This window comes from Lytechinus pictus, chromosome 2, assembly GCF_037042905.1.
Source record: "Lytechinus pictus isolate F3 Inbred chromosome 2, Lp3.0, whole genome shotgun sequence".
Lineage (NCBI taxonomy): Eukaryota > Metazoa > Echinodermata > Echinoidea > Temnopleuroida > Toxopneustidae > Lytechinus > Lytechinus pictus.
The window spans coordinates 7212479-7233523 of record NC_087246.1 but is presented as its reverse complement, the minus strand read 5'-3'; the positions used below and the strand labels follow the sequence as shown (position 1 = coordinate 7233523).

Genomic DNA, 21045 nt, shown 5'->3' with positions numbered 1-21045 from the left:
ATTGGATGGCAAAGTTACCATAATAGTAACTTTTATGGGCTCATTCTCTTTTAAGGAGGAAAATTGGCAATTACGTAATATTAATAGACAAATGTTTAAAGAATGGACTTAAACACCTTTGTTTTTGGCAATTCTTGTAGCACATTTTGATAGATTAGCTTATCTGAATGTGAGGATGGTTAATGACATACCTCTGCTCGTAGAATGCATGGTTTACCAGCCTTCATCTTCAACGTGATGCTCTTATAACCCTTGATTGTTGATTCTTCTACCGTTAGTACATCTTCCAGTGCAATCACATTTTGCTGAACCACAAACAGAAAAGCACATTAATACATGGATTACCATGTTGGAAAGGACACAGTGATGTTACAGTATGGAACAAATTGTGAAATCATCTTCAAAATGTTGAAATGCTCAAATCTTACATCTAATCTCATACATGAACACTGTAGGTGTCTATGATATCTTCCAGCATTTAAACCTGAATCATATCATCACATAGTCCACTATGTGAACAGACTATAAACACATTGTTTGATATCCAACAGGTTAGTATCATATAGAAGTGATATCTATAATGTATTACTCTCATTAGATACCTCTTTCCTTAATACCATGTATGATCTGGGGCCGTATTCTGAAAATTGTCTTAAGAGAAATATTCTTGTATCTTTAGAGTTACAATAAAATCCGTATTCCGAAAATTCTTGTATCTTTTCTTGTAACTTTCGCTGAGCACGTATGATGTCAGAGCTAGAATTATGCGTAAAGTTAAAAACGGCATATAAATATCCCTTTGCGCAAGATTACATATCGAGATAAAAGGTATTCTGAAAATTATCTTTTCTTTGCGTTCTGTTAACTTCCTTGCAAAATACAAGAAAATTTACAAGAGGTAGGGGGCTATTGTAACTTATTGTTGCATGCGATATTTGTCTGTCTGCAATAATTATTTCTTGCTGCATCCCGAAAGAACATCATGTTTTACAAAAGGAGACATTCCAAAGACATTATAACAACGGATTGGTAGACTTTTCAGCAATTAAAAATTGGTGTTCGAGACGATGAATCTTTTCAGAGAAAATATATCTTTGAGAAGAGCCACGTGTATTTTTAGCACAGAAGCGCACAAGCGTAAGCGTCGGGGACGCAAAGAAATTACGCCTCATATCAACAATGTGCTTCATTATTTTTCAGAAGAGCCGCTTCTATTGGTTGACCTAAGCATATAACAAGCTTAATGATTGGTTGATGATGAAATATTGGGCGTGTCAGAGAGTAAATAGGGGACGTCCTTACAGAGATAAGACAATTTTCAGAATACCAATTTAAGAGAATGTTAGCGAGCTGTTATCTTGCTGACTTACAAGAAAAGTTACAAGAAAAGTTAAGACAATTTTCAGAATACCACCCCTGGTTGGATGTGTACAGGCATGCCCAATAACATGCAGCAAAATGTGTGATCTGCTCACTAAAGTACAGATACATGCTTGCTATTTTTTAAAACTTTCATCTATCGCAACGAAAAGCAAGGTATTTTTTTTCTCTTTATAGAGCATGGTGTACAAGACATAACTGCAAAGGTTTGGAAGTACCATGAAAACTTCACTTTACACTAGTGTAATAAATAAATAAATAAATTATAAGAGAAGTTGTAATGTTCTCAAAATTTGAACAGTTACAGAAGTGAAGGATGGAGAAATATTCAGAGCCAGGTGTATAATTAAAGGTTGATGATATTATAAATTTTCCTATAAAGTAATGGTTTATCTCACCTGACTTGGACCCCTATCACCATCACCAGACCATTCCAACCTGTTAGGGAACAGATAGAAGTAACGCTTCTGCCATGTATTGAGGAATGGTCCACCGAGTCTATGAAGGATACCATGCATTATACAATCCTTGCCCATGGCATAGACTGGAAGACAAAATGACAATATATCATCGTTTAATAATCAACATGAACTGGCTCTTTTGATTAAAACTCCAATGTACATAAATGGATAGAACTAGAAGAAAACAAGACGTAATAGCTTAAAGTTGATATGATTAGTTTCCTAGATGCCTGATTAATAATTGCTGAAGAAAAGCTCAATTAAAAAAAATAATGGAAAAAAACAACTCTAAGCACTGGCAAAAAGATGGAGAGGTTGATCGAGAACCGTGGCTGAACTTTTTGATTCACCCTGTATACTCACTTCCTTCATCCATTTTCTTTGCTTTTCGTTTCATCTCTAACTTGTCATGCTCCTGGTTGACTGTTTCAAATATCGTCTCAGCGATCTCCTGCTGCCATCGCTCTGAGATGGTGACGGGGAAATTCTTATACAGTTCCTGGTCGGCTTCCGATAGCTAGAATAGAGAAAGAGTGTGAAAGACTGAAAATACAAATTCTGAGGTTGAATATTTGTTGATATGTTGATGAGGACGGTAATGATGATGAAGATACTGATGTTTTATTTCCATTGATAATATCACCATGATATATCATTCTCCTCTTCATCACTACCTTTAAACAAGTGGAATACCTCTGGCAGTCTCGCCAGCATTACGCAATTCAATATAGCAGCAGTGCTGCCTTTGAAAACAGCTAATGAATAATTATTCAAAGAAGAAAACACTAATATGATAATAAAATATGTCCATTCACCCAAAATGACCTTTGACCATGATCATGTGACCTAAGACATGTGCAAAACAATCATTCATACTTGATAACCCTTATGTCAATGTTTCAATATTTCAATGTTGACGATGCCGCCGCCGTCGGAAAAGCGGCGCCTATAGTCTCACTCTGCTATGCAGGCGAGACAAAAATCATAATTTTTGTAGTCATTATCATCATCATCACCACTTTCATCATCATCACCATTATCATCGTCATCATCATCATCACCATTATAATCATCATCATTATCACCATCATTTTCATCATCACGATTATAATCATCATTGTCCTCATCATATTCATCCTCATCATTTTTTTCATCATCTACCAATCATCATCTACCAATCATCATCCCAATCACCACCACCAATTATCTACCTACCTTGATTCCCTTAACATCATCCTCATCGAATGATCCGATATCGAAGGCATCTGCAGCATTCACTTCACCCCTTGGTGGTATTAGGGGAGGTTGCACCTGCAGGTGGAATATAAACAATCCAATAAAATCATTAATCGTTTCTTGTATAGCACTAGCGCAGGTCATATTGCATTACAATGTACATTCTTTAACGTCAACGTTATGAGGGTCGCAATTGGAGCAGGGAAGCTGGAATTCTACCGAAGAAGTGGAAAAAGTGATTGCATTTCGGCATGCCAGGCCTTATCTGTTGACCAGGTTATAAAATGTTTGTAAAGAGCTTAGAGATGTAGCTCTGATATATTAATATTATAGGGATGATGAATACCGAGTTGAGATTGTGTCAGGAAACATTGAACATGTCCTGTGTGTCCTCAAGAAAGAGATTAGAAAGAAACTCAAAAAAGCCATATTGGTCTGGGAAAAAAATGAACAGAACCTCTGAGCACATTTGTGCATATATTTGATAAATTTGCGTTTCCATGAAAAGAAAAATGCACAAACTTTGCTGTCAACAATATACCAGTTACCACGCCAAGAAATAGATTTTAGGAACAATAGTTAATGAATCATACTCAGATCCTCCTTTTCTTCTATTCTAACTTGGTATAAAAACCAATAGTATGTTTTCAACACTATAACAAAATTTAAGTCAAACTCAAATAGGTTTGCAACAATCCATATGAAGATGTAACCTTTTGATAGTACACTTGGTTCCAATCTGTATTCTTAAAGAAGGGATGCTCTCTCACTTCTGTTGCCCTGTGGTTAAAGCAAAACAAATTATAATAAATACATTTTAAATGAATTTTGAGAGAAATATTAGATAATATTAGAGAACAAATATAAATTCCCTTTTACAAAAATGTTGAAAGCTCCAAGGACTGTAACATAAGCCTTTTCAAAGTAAAGATAATTTTTATGCCAATCCCCTAAACCATCCTTTGTCAACATGTACAAAACAAAATAAAGTCATTACATTTATATATTAAAGCTTTGTTTTCAAGAAGAGTAATTTCTAATATTTAACATTAAAAACTGCTGAGGGGTTTGACCACAATTACTTATTTATTTTTTATAACTTTTCAGATTGTCTTTCTGTGAGGTTATTTTGAAATAAACAAAACCATTCATCATGAGAAAGTTTGAATGGTATCTTGAAAGACAAAACTCTTGAAGTGGAATATAAGAAGCCTTCCGAACTGTTTTGTTTACTTCACAGACACGTTTTTTGGTTCTCTGTGGGTGTTTTTTCCTTTTCTCATTATTTTCTTCAATATCTTTATCACCCTTTTCTGCTTGTTTTGATAAAAAGAATGTATTTCCTCAATAAATCTGTTTGTGACAGGTATGATAACAATTCACTAAACAGTGACACTAAACTCAGATGAAAGCAATATAAGACATAAATCATCATGACTTTTACAAATTGAATTGTCTATAACCTACATAATAACTTTGGTTGATGCTAGCTGGGATTCAGAAGAAAATAATAATCCTACAGTTCTGTAATGAACTTGCAAAGTTGCCTGACCCTAACATTTGCCACAATAACCCCGCCCCCAACATGTGACTTCTACAACTAGACTTCATTAAAAAAAAAAGATTTTATTAGAATCTCTTTTTCACTCAATGTTTTCAGAAGAGTTATACCAAATGCATGGTGCAACATTATAACATTACACTGTTTATGCTATTCTCATTGATGTTGCTTTTGATCTGCTTATTATCGTTACAGAATTAGGACAATATCCAACAACTAGGATAAGCTCATAATTTGTTTGAGGCAATGCTTATAGCAAAGAGGCCCTAACAAGGCACAGGGACCGTTTCGTCTATTAGAGTGTGATCTAGCATGGATCCCCTTTCTGCAGACATTTTTTTTATTGGGGGGGGGGGGGGGGGGGCTTTCAGTTTTCTTTCTAAGCCTGAGTATGATGAATGTAGTGGTATACATACCCTCTGCCTTCACAACCTAATCTACTTGCTACTTCTCTCTGTAGTAGACCAGCTAGTAATGATCGCATCTCATCGCTCATCTTGTCAGGAAATTCAACATCCTAAACAGAAAATTAAAAAAAATCTATTACCACATCATACAGACTTTAATTCATCAGGACTGGAATACTGTAATCACACGATGTGGGAACAACCAAAGTTCACCAGAGTTCTTTTCAAGTAAAAAAAAAAAAAAAAAATGAGTTTTGTGTTTGTCTGATGAGGATTCTAGTAAATTTTTCATTAATTTCAGGCACAGGAAAAAAATGGAATAAAATCATATAAAAGCAAAGTTACACAATACATAGATAGAATTCCCAGGAAAATGAAAAATACAGATATTATAAGAGGATTATAAGTGGGAGAATACCAAATGATAAGGATTATATAATTGTAGAATTGAAACAAAAAATCATAAGTAGGAACAAGATATTGAGAAATATGAGGTTTTATTTAAGATAGTTGAAGAGGTCATTAAAGTTGAATAGAGGAAAATACTTTCAGAAAATCAAAAGAAAAAAATCTGAAATGAAAACAGAGCGGTATCACTATGAACAGGGATAAAGCAGATTAAAATAGAGAAGTTATACCTAAATGGAAGCACATAGAAAGGGGGAAGAGAAAGAGAGAATGGGAGAAAAGAGAGAAAGTGAGAAAAAAAAAGAGGGAGATAAAAGGAGACAAGGTAGAGCAAGAAAGAAATATTGGAAGACAGACAGACTAAGACATCACATAGAAGAGAATAAGTATCATAGATAGAGTGAATTGTAGAAACCTAGACATGAGTGGGAATGATTGATGTCTTGTTATCACTACCATCCATCAGACATGACCTTTGACCTCTGTCACCATCAAATCTTCTACAGCTTTCCCTATCACCCTGAAAACTCTTTATAAACCAACCAGATTTACAGTGCTTCTAAGATGTAATGGTATCACGCAGTAATGACATTCTGATGGCCCAGTCATGAAATGAATAGCAACTTGAATCATTTGATGATATGATGGATACAGTAGTTAAAAAAAACTCTGTTGTCTAAAATTTTCAATTATTAAAATGTTCAGTATAAACTAGGAAAATATATGGTATAACTCTTGTTCATTAAGAATAGCACATCAATGATATGGTGCTCATCTGAGAAAGAAATTTTTTAAATAGTAATATTTTTAGCCCAGTTGACACTCAATAAAATGAATGCTATTTTTTCATAATGGTTAACATGAATTGAGGAAGTAAAGTGCCAATGATTTACTAAAAATTTTGAAATTCTATGCAAAAGTTTGGTGAATCTCAAGTTCCATATGGAACTTTAAAAAAATCAAATATATCAACAAATAAAGCATTTATTATTATTTTCACGTTATATTTATATTATATTCACGTTAATTAGCATATATCATGAGTCTCAAAATTCTGTGTAGAGGGTTTGAACCCCCCACCTCGTGCCATCTTCAAACAGAATTGAAATTGGACATGAAATGAAAAAGAAGTATTTTGAACCTGAGGACGGACAACAGTCGATGGACGACGATAAATTAAAACAGGAGATTTGGACGGGGTTGATAATAGCTTCTGATCATTGAATAAATCTTACACATTATGCTGCAGCTACTAATATCTGTCTCATCTGTGCTGTATTCCATATCGGTGATTTTCACAGAAAAAAAAGAGCTCATGAAATACTCTCATTAATATCCAAGCATAAAAGATCATAATTAGCTGTATGTTGCTGTGCACCACAAACTGATTGTGCTGTCCATTGATGGTTAACAGACTTTGTGGTTAAAGCAGTCAACACAACAATTAATCCTTATGGAAATCCATTTAACGCCTCAATGGGATAAGGATTGTCTGTGTCTACACACACTCTAAACAACCCCTGACATAAAATAATGCTTCAGCTATACATATCAATGATATTACCATCAAGAAGTCTACAAAAAGCTACAAATATCATTGATATCACACTATATTACATGTAATAGCAAACATCCTGAAAATAGTCTATTGAATTGAAAATAATTTATATATGGATATGAGAATGACCAAATCCATCACAGTTCTTTTCAAGTAAATCGAGAAACACAAAACGATTTTCCAATCAAATTTTTTCAGTTTTCATCCATTTCAGGCACTTCTGGGTGGAATTCTGGGATACAAATGACACATAAGATGGGCACATGTCCCGAGGGGGGGGGGGGGGCACTCAGTATATAATGCGTGGTGGGTATGCATGGGCGGAAATCCCAGGGGGGACAGGGGGGACGTGTCCCCCCTACCAAAAATAGTAGGGGGGACACAATATCAAATGTCCCCCCTACTATTTTTGGTCTTTTATGATGGAGAAAAATGCATCATTCACATTCGAAATAATACATGTATTTTGGACTAAATGACCTTACATTTTGGGTGAAAACCTTCTTTTTTGGGGGGGGGGGGGGGGGCTTGTCAAATTTTCCAGAGTGACTAAAATAAGATGAGGGGAAGACTTGGAAAATAAAAAGAATCTTTCATGTCTCTATATGAAATTTTCGCTCGCGCTTCGCGCTCGCATTGCCTGTCAGGTGATTTTTCAATATGGAGCTTAAATATTAAGTTTGGAAGTCAATAAACATTACACATTTCACCTCGGAAATCGAACTTTCATTATTTTGTGTGAGTTACAAACTGATTTTTCAAAAGTGCTCTGTAAAAGTGACAGCTTCAGGGTCTGCATATTGACATTTTCTGCTCGCACTGAGCGCTCGCAAATTTCGATTTATTAAGTACCTATTATTTGTGTATTCTATTTAGTTTGAAAAAAAATCAAGTCTGATTTGTCAAAACGTATCAGATAGCACTGGCTACTCGCTCGCATTTTAATTGGCGATTTATGTATGTCTCAATATTGATTTTCATGACAGTTTATCAAAGATTTTGGCTCGCGATTTGCGCTCGCATTAATGGTTAAAAATATTTTGACTGATGCATTCTATTCATAATTACAAAATTGCTTGAAATGTCCAGTTTTCAGGCCATAATATCATTAGATTTCTCGCCCTCATTAGGCATTAATAAATAAGATATTAATAATTTAACGATTAAATTGTCCCTTTTGTTTCATCTCGCGCTTAGCAAGAGGAATAGGAAGATAGTCATCATTTTCATATGAAATGTTCCAAGGATGTCCCGGTCCTATGTCAAAACTCAAATAACAATGAAAAATATCAGCTCTTTATTAAGTGCGATCCATATCCACCTCACAATTTCCCTACAAAGTGCTTGAAATATATAGCTGAAATGGACTCTTTTAAATATTTTTCATGATAAAAGAGGTGTAGAATGCCTAGATTCTAGGTCTAAATCTGAAACACGCGCATGTTTATTCAGATATTCAACTTGTTCTCTACTTAAATCATTATCCAGTTTCAGATCACAATATCAAAAATTTTCTGCTCGCGCTTTGTGCTCGCATTATTAATGTAGAAAGATCCCTTATTACTCATCCTTTTCATGATTTACAAAACATGAATAGAGTGTCCCGTTTTTAGGTCTAAATCTCGATTTTTTTCTGCTCGCGCTTCGCGTTCGCATCAATTGTTTAGTTATATATCTATTATATGTTTCAGTTACAAAAAGTGCTTAGAATTTCCAATATTTAGGCAAAATTTTCAAAAAAATTTAAGCTCACGCTTCGCGCTCGCATTATTTGATTGTTGAAATATGTAACGTATTCATGGCTAACCTTTTCCATCAGTTAACATCTGCTCGCACTTCGCGTTCGAAGTTATTATTTAGTTGCATATACATCTTTTTCAGGATAACAAACATTGCCCAGAACGTTCAAATTTTAGGAAAAAATACATAAAATTTCCCCCCCCCAAAAAAAAAAAAAAAAAATTGGCTCGCGCTTCGCGCTCGCATTATATAGATAAAGAATATGATATTATAAATTTATGTTGAATTATAAAAATAAATCTTCGAGCGGCCGATCGGGGATTAACATATGTCTGAAAAAAAAAATCGCCCCCCTCCATTGGCGAAGGCTGGATCCGCCCCTGTTGTCCCCCCTACCTTTTGGGACAGATTTCCGCCCATGTGGGTATGTGCCGCGGAGGGGACCCCATTTTTACGCTCAAATTTCCGTTCCAAGGCATAGCATTTTTATCTTATTGAGAAAAAGAACGAAAGCCGCTCCAAAGCATAGCATTTTCTTCTTATCGAGAAAAAATAAGAAAGAAATCCATTCCAAAGCTTCGCATATTTTTTGTTACGCCGTTCCGGCCGCATTGATCCACTACGGTGAGCTCCAATTTTGATGAAAAGCGGCCGCAGAGGGCTGTTCGACCATCGCCTCTACGCGAGCACACCAGGCACCCGTGCCACCAGGCTAGATGCATGCATGTACATGTAAGCCTGTTTCATAGGGATGCATACGCACTCACACACAGGCAACCCATTCCAAGGACCCCCGTTTTCACAAACATTTGCAGTTCCGAAGCCCGTTCCGATGTTCCTCCTTTTTACGATAAGCCCGCTCCAAGGCCCCCGTTTTTTGTCTCGCCCGCGGCATATACCTACCACTTTTTTGGTCGAGTACCCCCCCCCCCCCCCCCGGGCGCATGTATCAGTAACAATTTACCATGTTTAACTCAATTTGACCAAGAAATGAACTTGGATGATTCTCATTGATATACTCAATTGTTCTCTTAAAGAAGGGGATAAGTAAATTAAGTAATCACTTTTCCTTAAATTATTTCCCAAACAATTTCTGCTTTGGTTTGAAATATGTTACCCTCTTTAATTCAGTCGAACATAACTTTTCCATATCACGAAAGAAGCAAACCTCGATAGCAATTATTACATAGTAAAAATCTATTTCATATAAACTTTCAAATATTGTTGATTATACACTAGGAAAATATATGGAATACCTCTCATCCAGCCAGAAGTAAATATTTCTACTATTGACAATGTTTAATTCATTCCTTTAATTCTACAGCACACTTTCCTCACAGAACTGAAAAGTAGTTCATGACAGAGCAGCTTTAAGATTGATATTATCAAGGTTGAAAGTTAGGTCAACACAGGATAGAATCTCTACCATCTTGCCATCCCATTCCCTCTCTATCTCTCTCTTTCTCTAACTCTAAATCATAAAATCCAGGCCAATTAATTTATTTGGAATGATCAACTGCTGCGAAACATGGGAAAGGGTAGGATATCATTATAGATCAAAGTAGAATCTCTGATGCATATCAATATTTCATTTAACCTTTTTTTATACTTCCAGAATCACCCACTTCTGCAAATACTAGTACTTCTTTAAGAGGCTACTCAAGGCCCTGAAAACTTGTACACTAAGCACGTGAGTGCCACAAAAATTTGCATAATGGCAGTAATCTACAAAAATGCATTATTTTTGGGAAAAAACCTGGCCTTAAAATCTGCTTTTTTAATGTATTTGATTGATATGCGACATTCTTATCCTTTTTTTTACAATTTGTTTTTGGCTCATTTCAGTCAATGAAATTGAAATAAATATCTTTATGAATGAGGTGAGAAAACTTCATTGGCTTTGACTTTTACTACAAAATCACATTTTGGGATAAATTTGGGTCTAACATGAAATTGCAGAAGGTTACTTTGTGAATTTCATCTTGATATATGTTTGAGACTTGAAAGTAAAAAGTTAGTGAATGTTGTCATTAAAAAAAATATGCGCTGTGGAATAGATGTGGAAAATTTTGAGGGGGTGGGGGATTCAACCCCTAGCCATTTTAGGGTTGAAGTAGTCCTGGACTCAATAACATTAAAGCAGCAATTAATTGTAAACTTGCTATGGCTAATGCACATTTGTTCAAATTGCCAAATTTTCACCAATAAGAATTGCTGTTTGAAACTTAAAATTGATTGTGCAAACCCTAATAAGGGGCCTGATGTAAATATTTCATGTAAAAGCATAAAGACAAACAAATCTTACCATAGTCAGTGTCATGCGATCAATCTCGTGCTTGTCTTTCGTTTTATGTTGCCTGAATGGACTGTGTCTGTAACATCAAAATAAAGTCATTCCTCAATGTTTCTTTTCATACTGCACAAATATTCTTAATTGACAGCAATTTTTGCAACACCACAATATTTATGTCTTTCCCCAAAAAAATAAATGTAGATTATTCATTTCACACATTCGGCATAATAATGATATAATATGAACCTAAAGAAATATATCAACTTGCTAAATCAACATACCTAAAGTTATATGTCAACATGGAGAGTTGACATATAAAAAGTAAATGATAAAATTTTATATTATATCTAGCATGCACATATTAAGATATGGCTAAAGATCAACATCCACATGTATGGATACTGTGGATATGCAATTAAATCTCGCCATTTACTTTTCATAAGTCAACTTGGCAAGATAACATATCTCACCATGTTGACATATGTTTTATATGTCAACTTGGTGAGATAATGTATCTCCCCATCTTTCTTTTCTTTTTTTAATCATACCATATTTGTTAACACCAAATTGTGAATGTATCTATTAATGGAATTGTGTTTTTCATGAAGTGAAATACAAGACAAACTCTGAACTTACCCATGAAGAAGTTTGAACAACATACATCCTAGTGAGAACCAATCTGCACTGGAATCATATGCTGTTCCCTTGGACAGTACTTCAGGAGCCATGTAACCATGAGTACCTCTGTCAAATATCAACATAATTATCAAATCACAATTATCATCCTACATTGGTTATTGAAGCTGCTCTCATGGCGTTATCTCATTTATAGTTTCCCCACACAAAGCTTCATTAGCATTGATTTTCTCAATTCTGTCTGTCAGCTAGGTGCTTGGCATATCAGAATATCTGTTATTATGTGACATAAACAACAAGTTCCTCTCATGTATACACACATAGACGCTATGATACTTGTCGCTTTTAGCACACTTAAATAGCTGATTAGAAAAGTAAACAATGTCTAAATAATAACAAAAGAACACTTCAAGCAGAATCCCCACATACACTGATACCATCTTTAATGCATCTGAATGGTAAACTGAATCAATGAAATCCCTAAATTGACAACATGATTGAAACCTCAATATCTCAGCTTTCTCAAGCTGAAATTCCACAATCTACAGCTTGTAAGGGTAGCCTCTATCAACCCTATTCATTTCTTATATATTGTAATTATACAAATATTGAAACAAAATATTAATGTTGCCGATTTGAACAACAAAGGCTAATGAAATAAAGGTGGACAAATTTTTGTTTTTTTTTCAATTGAGGTATTAATCAAAAATGAATGCTGCACTAAAATGCGGGGTTACTGCCATGATATGTGAAATAAAAATTGATAATATACTATACTAAAAAGTTTTAAGGGTATCTAAAATGAATATTGGAAAAGTAATACAGAAGAAATGTCTCATTTGAATTGAATGAATGGCTTAACATCAAAAGCAATTTCCATTTAATTCACTTCAGAATAAAAAGGAAATTCTAGAGATTATACTTCAGATATGAATTGAATCTGGAGTGAATTCAAACGTGAACTTAACCATTAACACAGAAATGCCCGTCTAAGAGAAAGATTGGTTAACACGTCAGTGTATATCTTTATTATGATTGCACTAGAGAATTGATTTACTAATGTTATGACAGTAACATGTACATGTTACAATGCTCTAACAAGCCCAGACAAACTAAGCCATAAAACACAGTATACTTCAAGAAGAGAGAAAATATAAAGGAAAATAGGGGAGAGATTGAGAGAGAGACAGGGTAAAGGGGGTGAAGGGAGAGGAGAGGGGTAGAGACCAAGAAGAAAGGATTAAATGAACGAACGGAGAAGGGAGCAGAAAAAGAAGGGACAATAATCGAATAACGAGCAAGACAAAGAATGTAAGATAAAGAATGAGATAAACAGAGAAAACAACAGAAATACCACCCCCCCCCCCAACAGAAATAGTTGAATGAAGAAAGACTACAGACTAAATGAATTAATTTCTTCTAAAGGAACGTCTTCCAAAAGACCACTTCCCTACTCATGATTTGGTAGACTTTATAAAACATTGTAGCATCATACAAAGAAACCTATAGATGAAGACCGCTTATCTTGTTTTGACCAATTCAATTCATTTTATACCATTTATCAATTCATCTAGTTATCTAAAATATACATTCACAAACATTCAGAAGATCAGGGTGGCAATTGTTTTATCTTATCTTGTCTCCCTTAAAAAAGACAGGTGCGACTGTACTTACACACTAGCATGTGGTTTCTTTGAAGAGAAATCGCAAGCCAGACCAAGATCAGAGATGCGGACATGACCATTCTCATCAAGGAGGATGTTAGCAGGCTTGAGATCACGGTATACCACGTTACGGACATGCATGTGTTCAAGACCCAAGATGATCTCTGCGGCATAGAAACCCACTTCCTCTTCAGAGAATACACCGTGCTGTGACAAGTGATAGTGGAGGTCACCACCTGAAATGAAACAAAAGAATGATGTATGGTTTCAGATAAACAGCTACGCCTGTTTTTTATTATCTACATAATTAGTTTTATAACATTTATCTTGTTTTTTTTTTCATTCAAAGCACTTAGATTCCTGCTAAAAGTGTTGACAAAGAATGCTACTGGATTTTTTCAGGTGGGTATACCCTTCAGACTGACAATGGTTGTAGTAAACATAGACACAATGCATCTGCACTGGACTTGTCCTTGTAGATATTTTAATGTAACTCACTTCACAAGATATTGTTTATGATGAAGCTTGATATAAAATCTGTACATATCATCAGAAACTCATTTTTGAGGGACATGTAACTACATGAAATATGATCTGTTTCCCCAAAGAATTATGTTTGGCATAGTCATGTGTGAAACTTATACATTCTAATGATACATAAAGGTCATCTTCCCTGACCCTACACACCAAATAGGAATTTGAATGTGACTTTAAATCAAAATTTTGTTATTTGTGAAACACCCCCTCAAACAAACTGGCTTGGTACCTCATATCAGCAGCCAACCATAACTCTTTTTTAACATCCTATCATATTCAGAGGATTGAGATAGAGAATGGGGCGATTGTCTGAGGCAAAGCCAATCTTTCTGAGGCCAGCTACAGTATCAGGGGTGGCTTAAAGGGGATGGCATGGAATCAAAATTGCAAAGGAGATCACTTTACAGATCAGTGTGTTAAAGTTATGTGACATTTTTTACTTTTAATGGAAGATGTATTTATATGTCATAGATCATCTTACATACTTAATAATAATAACGTATGTAATGCATTCTGACCGTTTGTTATTATTCACACATTCTCCACGTCATATACATAATGAATATTAGGGAATAGTGCAGACTAGGGAAAATTTAGCCTGGGACAAGTGCTGAAGTTTTGACCAATCAACTGTTAAGTACACACAATGTAAATATTTATAATTGCATGTGAAATAAAAACACATCATACATGCATGGACATATGACGCATGTCATAACAAATATGTTAAATTTGTTATGATGGAGAATACATTTCAGTAAACAATTATATATGTAAATTTTAATCCATTTTCGTTAAGTATTATCTACAATGCACAATAACATGCATATAGATTCAAATTGTAAAAAATAGTGGTTAGAAAATGCACATAGATTGTTCAAGTGTTATTGCATAGATCAAGTGTGAACTACTACATGTATACACACATTTGTTTTAGCTAAAGTTCAACAGAGACCCAATTCCATGAATACCTTTCTTTATGAGTTATAGGATGTGTTCATGTCCACACTGTATTACAGAGCATCATCTATAAAGACTCAATGGAAACAGACCTGGGGGTGTTTCACAAAGATTTAAGTATGACTTACTTAGAGTCGCACTTAAATGCCTATTTGGGTGCAGGATAAAAGGCATGACCACATTGGTCAGATCAGGCCAAGAGAACGCACACTACTGCGTATGGATCAGTAAGGTTGCGCCGCGCGTAGCATATCATGTATGCGTTGGCATTTAAGTGCGACTCTAAGTCATACTCGACTTTTGTGAAACACCCCCCAGGATTCCTTTCTTACGAGGAGGTGAGATAGATCCAACTCAAATTAAGAATGATCTAAATTTCTATTCTTAATTACGTGTGATTGAATCTATCATATAATTTCTTTGCAAGTGAGGCCCAGAATCGAAACTTTATCACTCCCATTCAAAATTTAAATTCTAATTAGAGCATTGCCACAAAAATATGGATACATGATCCACATTTGAAATAGATCTACTAAACAAGAGTTCTTTAGTAAGTGGAAGAATAGAACAATCTAAAAACTAGACGACCCTAACACATTATTCCTACAGCATGCACTGTCTACAGTGGGCAGAAGCACAGATACACAGGACAAAGGACAATGCCACACACAGAAAAAGTAAATCTGATCTTGAAGTTAAGAAAAAAAGAAATATTCCTATTTTTCAAAGTGAAAAATTGGGAAGAAGCCATTCAAGAAAGAAGGAAGTCAAAACTTAGAGATTCATTCTATTTCTATGAAAAAAGGAAAACCTACTGTATTCATTAAATAGGTGGAAGAGATAGGATTTAGTCATTCTATCTAAAAATGAGCTAAATTTAGTCCTTATCATTGATAATCCAGGGACAAGATTATAATTGAAAGACTTTTGTAAGTATGAAAATATCTTCAGAGGTCAGTAGCTATATAAATCACACTGTCACATCTAACATGGTATGACCTTCTATCTGATACAACACAAGCTAAAAATATTTCATTCCCATCACTCACGTACTTATGGCTTCGAGGTCTATTAATACATAAAAAGCCTTTGCTCACAATGCAGATATCATGAATGCAAGTCTCCACAATGCATTTATGGAATTTTCAAACTAAGAGAAAAATGCTTGCAGTTTTATAAAGCCTTTTTTTCAAATCTTAGAAATGAAATTGTCAAAGTTATTCTGGCCAAAGTCTAGTTTTCCTATGACCTAGTAAAGTATTCATGGTGGTGCTATTCTACAGGGGTTACCTTTTCACACACAAAAAGGGGGGAAAACATGCAACAACGGTCATGGTTTTTATGGTCCCTCAATAGGGGGTACTTTCTTCAAAACACTATTAACTATACATCAATTTTCTGCCTTATTTCATTACAACAATGTGCACAGAAATTTATACTTTTCTGGTTTAAAATCTCTGATGAATTACTTTTCTGCCTAAATAATACTTAGATATGGATTTTTGCATCTTCAGCAGTGCACCCACAATGGAACAAAGATTAAACATTCAATCAAATTCAAGGTTTCCCATGATAGGTATTAATGATTGTTACTTTACTATCAATTGTAAATTTTATACAAGAAGGACCTGTTTATTTATATCCATGCCTGATGACCATGATAGTGCAGCATTATTGCAGTGAAAGGTGAATAAAAAATTTAGCGATTTACTACATCAGTAACCTCCTGGTATCTGAACAAGACTAGTGTCATTGCATGGGAACTTGATTTGGGATGACAACAGTACATAATATAGGTCTTTTAAAGTGCTTAGAAAAATCAGTCAGATTTAAAAGTGGAATTTAATTATTATCACATTCTACATTAAACAAGTGCCTACTTACAAGAGTACCGGTAGGTATTTTTAACTTAAGTTTGAGCAAGGGATCCTACACTTTATATTTTATGAGGAATAAGCACAATGAGATATTGCAAACTGGGCAAATGCAAGATATAACATGTGAAGGAGTTAAGAGGATTTGTCCAGAGTGTAGGCTGATGATAGAGTAGGGCCAAAATGTAAGTCCATTGGGTCAGGTCTATGGGTCAGTTATATCTTTCATCGGCCTGAAGTTAGATCATGATAGAGATGAAACCTAATGGAAGCCCCAAGTCCTGGTCATTTGACTTATCTCCTAGATCAACCTATAGAACTGTATGAAATGGTACACTCTAAATTACAGGGATTTAAAATAAGTCTAGATGGATTGTAGTTAGGGACCAATCGATTTCTGGATTTTGTTTTAATCCTAAAGACTTAAATTTAAATCTCAAATGATTTAAATTTAAATTAAATTTAAATCTTTCGAGATTTAAAAAAGGAATCTGAAGGATTCAATTAAATCCGGAATTCGATTGGTCCCTAACTACAGTCCATGTGGACTAATTTTAAATCCCTGTAATTTAGAGTGTAGAGTATTTCTTGGGTATTTTTCCCCTTAAATTAAATACGACACAATTTAAATCATTCTTAATCCTAGTAAGTTGGGTATTATTTCTATGGTCAACATAATTCAAATAGTTTAAATGTAATCAATATCTAATCGAGTAATCAACACAATTCATGTGATTACTTTCTCTATAAATTTCTGTACTAGTTTTTGCATTAGATATTTACATGAGCTACACCATTTTAGATGTATTCTACCACTGAAAATTATTTGTATCATGATACCTTGCTAAGACCCCCCTTTCAAGCAATCTGAGCTTTTGATGTTTTCCCTTATTTCTCTAATTAACTTCAAGTTTATTACACTATTTGTGAAGCAAGACAATTTTTTTGAGGAAATGCTTCTACCTGAGAGCAAAACCTATAATTTACATACAAACCTGGATTTCAAAGAAAAACATGAACAAATTTTCCTGGTTCAGCTTGATATAGTTACTTACCATTCATAAGATCTAGGATAAAACAAAGCTTGTCTGGTGTTTGGAATGCATACGTCATGCACACGATGAACGGACAGTCCGTCTGAAGATGGCAAAGATAAAAAAGAAACATGTATGATTAGACTTCATGAAGTCAACTAAAATTGTAATTACTCATTGGAATATATAGTAGAGAGTTTGCGATTCTCCTTTCTTTGAGAAGAGTGCAGCATTATATACACATATATAGATGCATATAATATCATGTTGCATGTTTTACCATTCCCCTCTAAATAAATAAATGAAAATAATGAGATGAAATGAAAAATATAGTAGTTAAATGGATGGATGGATGGATGGATGGATGGATGGATGGATGGATGGAAGGAAGGACGAATGGATACATAGATTAATACTTGAGCAGAGAATTTTCAAAGGAAGAAATTCAATTGTTTTCTTTCATGGAATTCACAAATTCAAATGCAGAAAAGAGAAAATGGATCAATGATATAGATGATATTAATTGTGATGGTTGTGATGTTGATGATGCAGCTAATGATGATATTAATGATGATATGTTGATGATGGCAGTGATGATAATGATGAAGATGATAATGGTCATGGTGGTGCTGGTAATGGTAACAATGACAGTGATAACAGTCATGATGGTAATAATATTGATACTGCTGATGATCAGATTATGGCAGTGAGTACAGTGTTGGTGGTGATACTGATGATGATGACGACGACAGCGACAACGATGATGACGATTATCATCATCATCATTATTATGATCAAAACATGGCAAAGTAGACAGCGATTCTCTCCTATTCTCATTAATGTCATGCATACTATATTTAACTCAACTTCACAATTCAATTTAATCATTTCTTTCAAAGGTGAGAATCATTAGATTCAGGAAATAAACAGGAAATAAGTATTTGAGATTTCTAAGACATCTTGATATTCTTGTCTTAAACTCCAATTAGAATGTTCATGGGTGAAAGATGATTACATCAAAGACGTGGGAGTGAACAAGGGGAAACACAAGGATAAATAGATGGACGGAAGTAAAAAAGATGGATCATTAAGCCAACTCCACATCTTTTTATTCTCATTTAATTGTTATTTCAATGTATCAATGAAGCCTTGAGCATGGTTTGATATGGAGTCTATGAAGATATCACTGTGTCTTTATACCGAAAACAAAAAATTATGCAGTTTCAATGCCACATCTTCATCAGATATCTACATAATCACGTTCTTTCAAAAGACAACAAAAGAAAAATGCTTCCCTGACATAAATGACATAAAAATGTACATGTGTATTCAAGATAAATGTGACTTTTAACTGGGCACTACATAAAGCTAATTATTTTCAAAAAAACTCAGATGAATTTTTATGATCGGATATCAAAACATTGTAGTAGCAAAGCCAATGAAAATAAGTAATAGAGTATTTATTTCTAATCATTTCTACTCTGATCCTTTAGGTCTAGATTCTATTTCTTTGCTGTTATGTTTAGACTAGATCACATGCTGAGCCATTAAAGGTATATTACTTCTTGATAACTAGTAAGACCAATTGGAAATGAAATCATTAGAGATGAAATAGACAAAGATGAAAATATAAATGAAAGTAAAGACCATTCAAAATAATGAGACATCTATAATAGGAAATTTAATACAATTTGTGACCTTGCTCGATAATATAAAAGAAAATAAGTAGAGTAATAGATTCATAACAAATTATAGCTAAATTACTTCACATGTCCTTCCAAAATAAAACTATTCTTTAGAAATTAACGCTGCAACCCCCCCCCCAAAAAAAAAAAATAATAATAATAATAATAAAAAGGGGAAAATTTGAAAAAAAGGTCAATTAAAATAATCAAAAGATATGTGCACTCTCTAAAGCAATACAACAATAATAAATATAAATAATATCAAAATTATGAAATATGAGGTAAATCCTTACAAAAAAATTAAACTTTATATTTGTTGCTGCTCTCTCACTGGGATCATCTGCTTCGATAGTGTTTATTATCGTTCCTTTAACATGGGATAGATTACAACAGGTACACTCTGGGGTCATGTGACTCTGCTATGGGATACCAGAATCAGTTTATAACCTAGATTACATGATATGATCCAGTTACCATGGGGATCGAAGGCTGATTGATGACGTTTTGATTGGCTTGTAAGGGTGATAGAGCCTCATGATAGGGGTGGAAACCAACCAAAGGAGCTAAAGGGATACACTAAAGCCCTAGATCTTAACACACACTTTTCAAATGGCCTCTTCCTTGACTAAGTTGGGGTAAATATGAAAATAACCCCTTCCTTAGGGGCTGTAGAATAGTGGAATGGGGATTCAGCTCTCATCCCTATTCCTTTTTCAAATAAAATGTGCACAAAAATAAAAAACAAAGAACTTTTTCTATCCAGACTTCGCAAAAAATTGCTTCAGGACAGTCTTTGAACACAGGGCTGCATTCACCTTACATGGAAGATTCGGGTTAGAGATTATCCATGGTTTAAACTTTCATTTGAGTGCGTCAATGCTTCCTATTTCACGCACGAATCAGGCCTATGTTTAGTTCCAAACACAGTTGCATCCTTCCTTGTTATCTTCATCATTTTAACACCGATAATATACACACAGAAAGTTTGTTTATGATTGCTGTTTCTTTTTTTAAAAAGTTTGGGGGATGCATAAACACAACTATGGTTCTAAAGTGTTTAAATGACTTCTTTAAACAAAACACCTCTTTTCAAGTTTGATTGAGGTCACCACGTAACAGTACCTTTTTGAAAAAGCATGTGACCAAACTTGACCTCTCTTCCCTAGTGGTCAATGTAGCATGCATGGGGGAGAGAGGGGGGTGGGAAGCATGAATGGGACTCCATAAACATAGGCCTATGTTTACAATAAGCACCCTCTGTCAGTTTGGACCCAATATATTAAAGAGCATTCCACTGCTGAAGTGATTAATACTTCCTTGTATAGCCTACAACACTGTATTTAAAAAGGGCTTCATTGTTTTTCTGGATAGAGAGCTAGGATTTAGACATCATTTCACAGATTTATATAAAGAACAGAAATGCAATTTTACACCTAAACAAAAATAAGAAATAGGGCCTTGTCATCCTGCAATGGTATATGACATTCTATTTGAAGAGAAGCTGATTGTGCAACATTTTGTATACCCCAGCCTGTGTATAGTTTGATGTGCAAACCCTTCACTCAAGGAAATTGGTCTGAATTTGAAGACTAAGGTCCCTGGCAGAGACTT

The 21045-nt window shown here is 34.5% G+C and overlaps 1 protein-coding gene across 1 annotated transcript in view; it reads right to left on the bottom strand.

Annotated features, from left to right (window-relative positions):
* Positions 1-21045, bottom strand: part of LOC129253614 (G protein-coupled receptor kinase 3-like) — a 46501-nt gene that overhangs the window by 2828 nt on the left and 22628 nt on the right. The window contains exons 6-15 of the mRNA XM_064095909.1: positions 17771-17852; positions 13355-13580; positions 11681-11788; positions 11057-11123; positions 5055-5155; positions 3791-3857; positions 3057-3152; positions 2205-2358; positions 1779-1924; positions 192-305 (exon numbers count right to left, since the gene is read on the bottom strand). Coding sequence (XP_063951979.1) covers positions 192-305; positions 1779-1924; positions 2205-2358; positions 3057-3152; positions 3791-3857; positions 5055-5155; positions 11057-11123; positions 11681-11788; positions 13355-13580; positions 17771-17852 — 1161 coding nt within the window. The remainder of the gene's footprint in view (positions 1-191; positions 306-1778; positions 1925-2204; positions 2359-3056; positions 3153-3790; positions 3858-5054; positions 5156-11056; positions 11124-11680; positions 11789-13354; positions 13581-17770; positions 17853-21045) is intronic.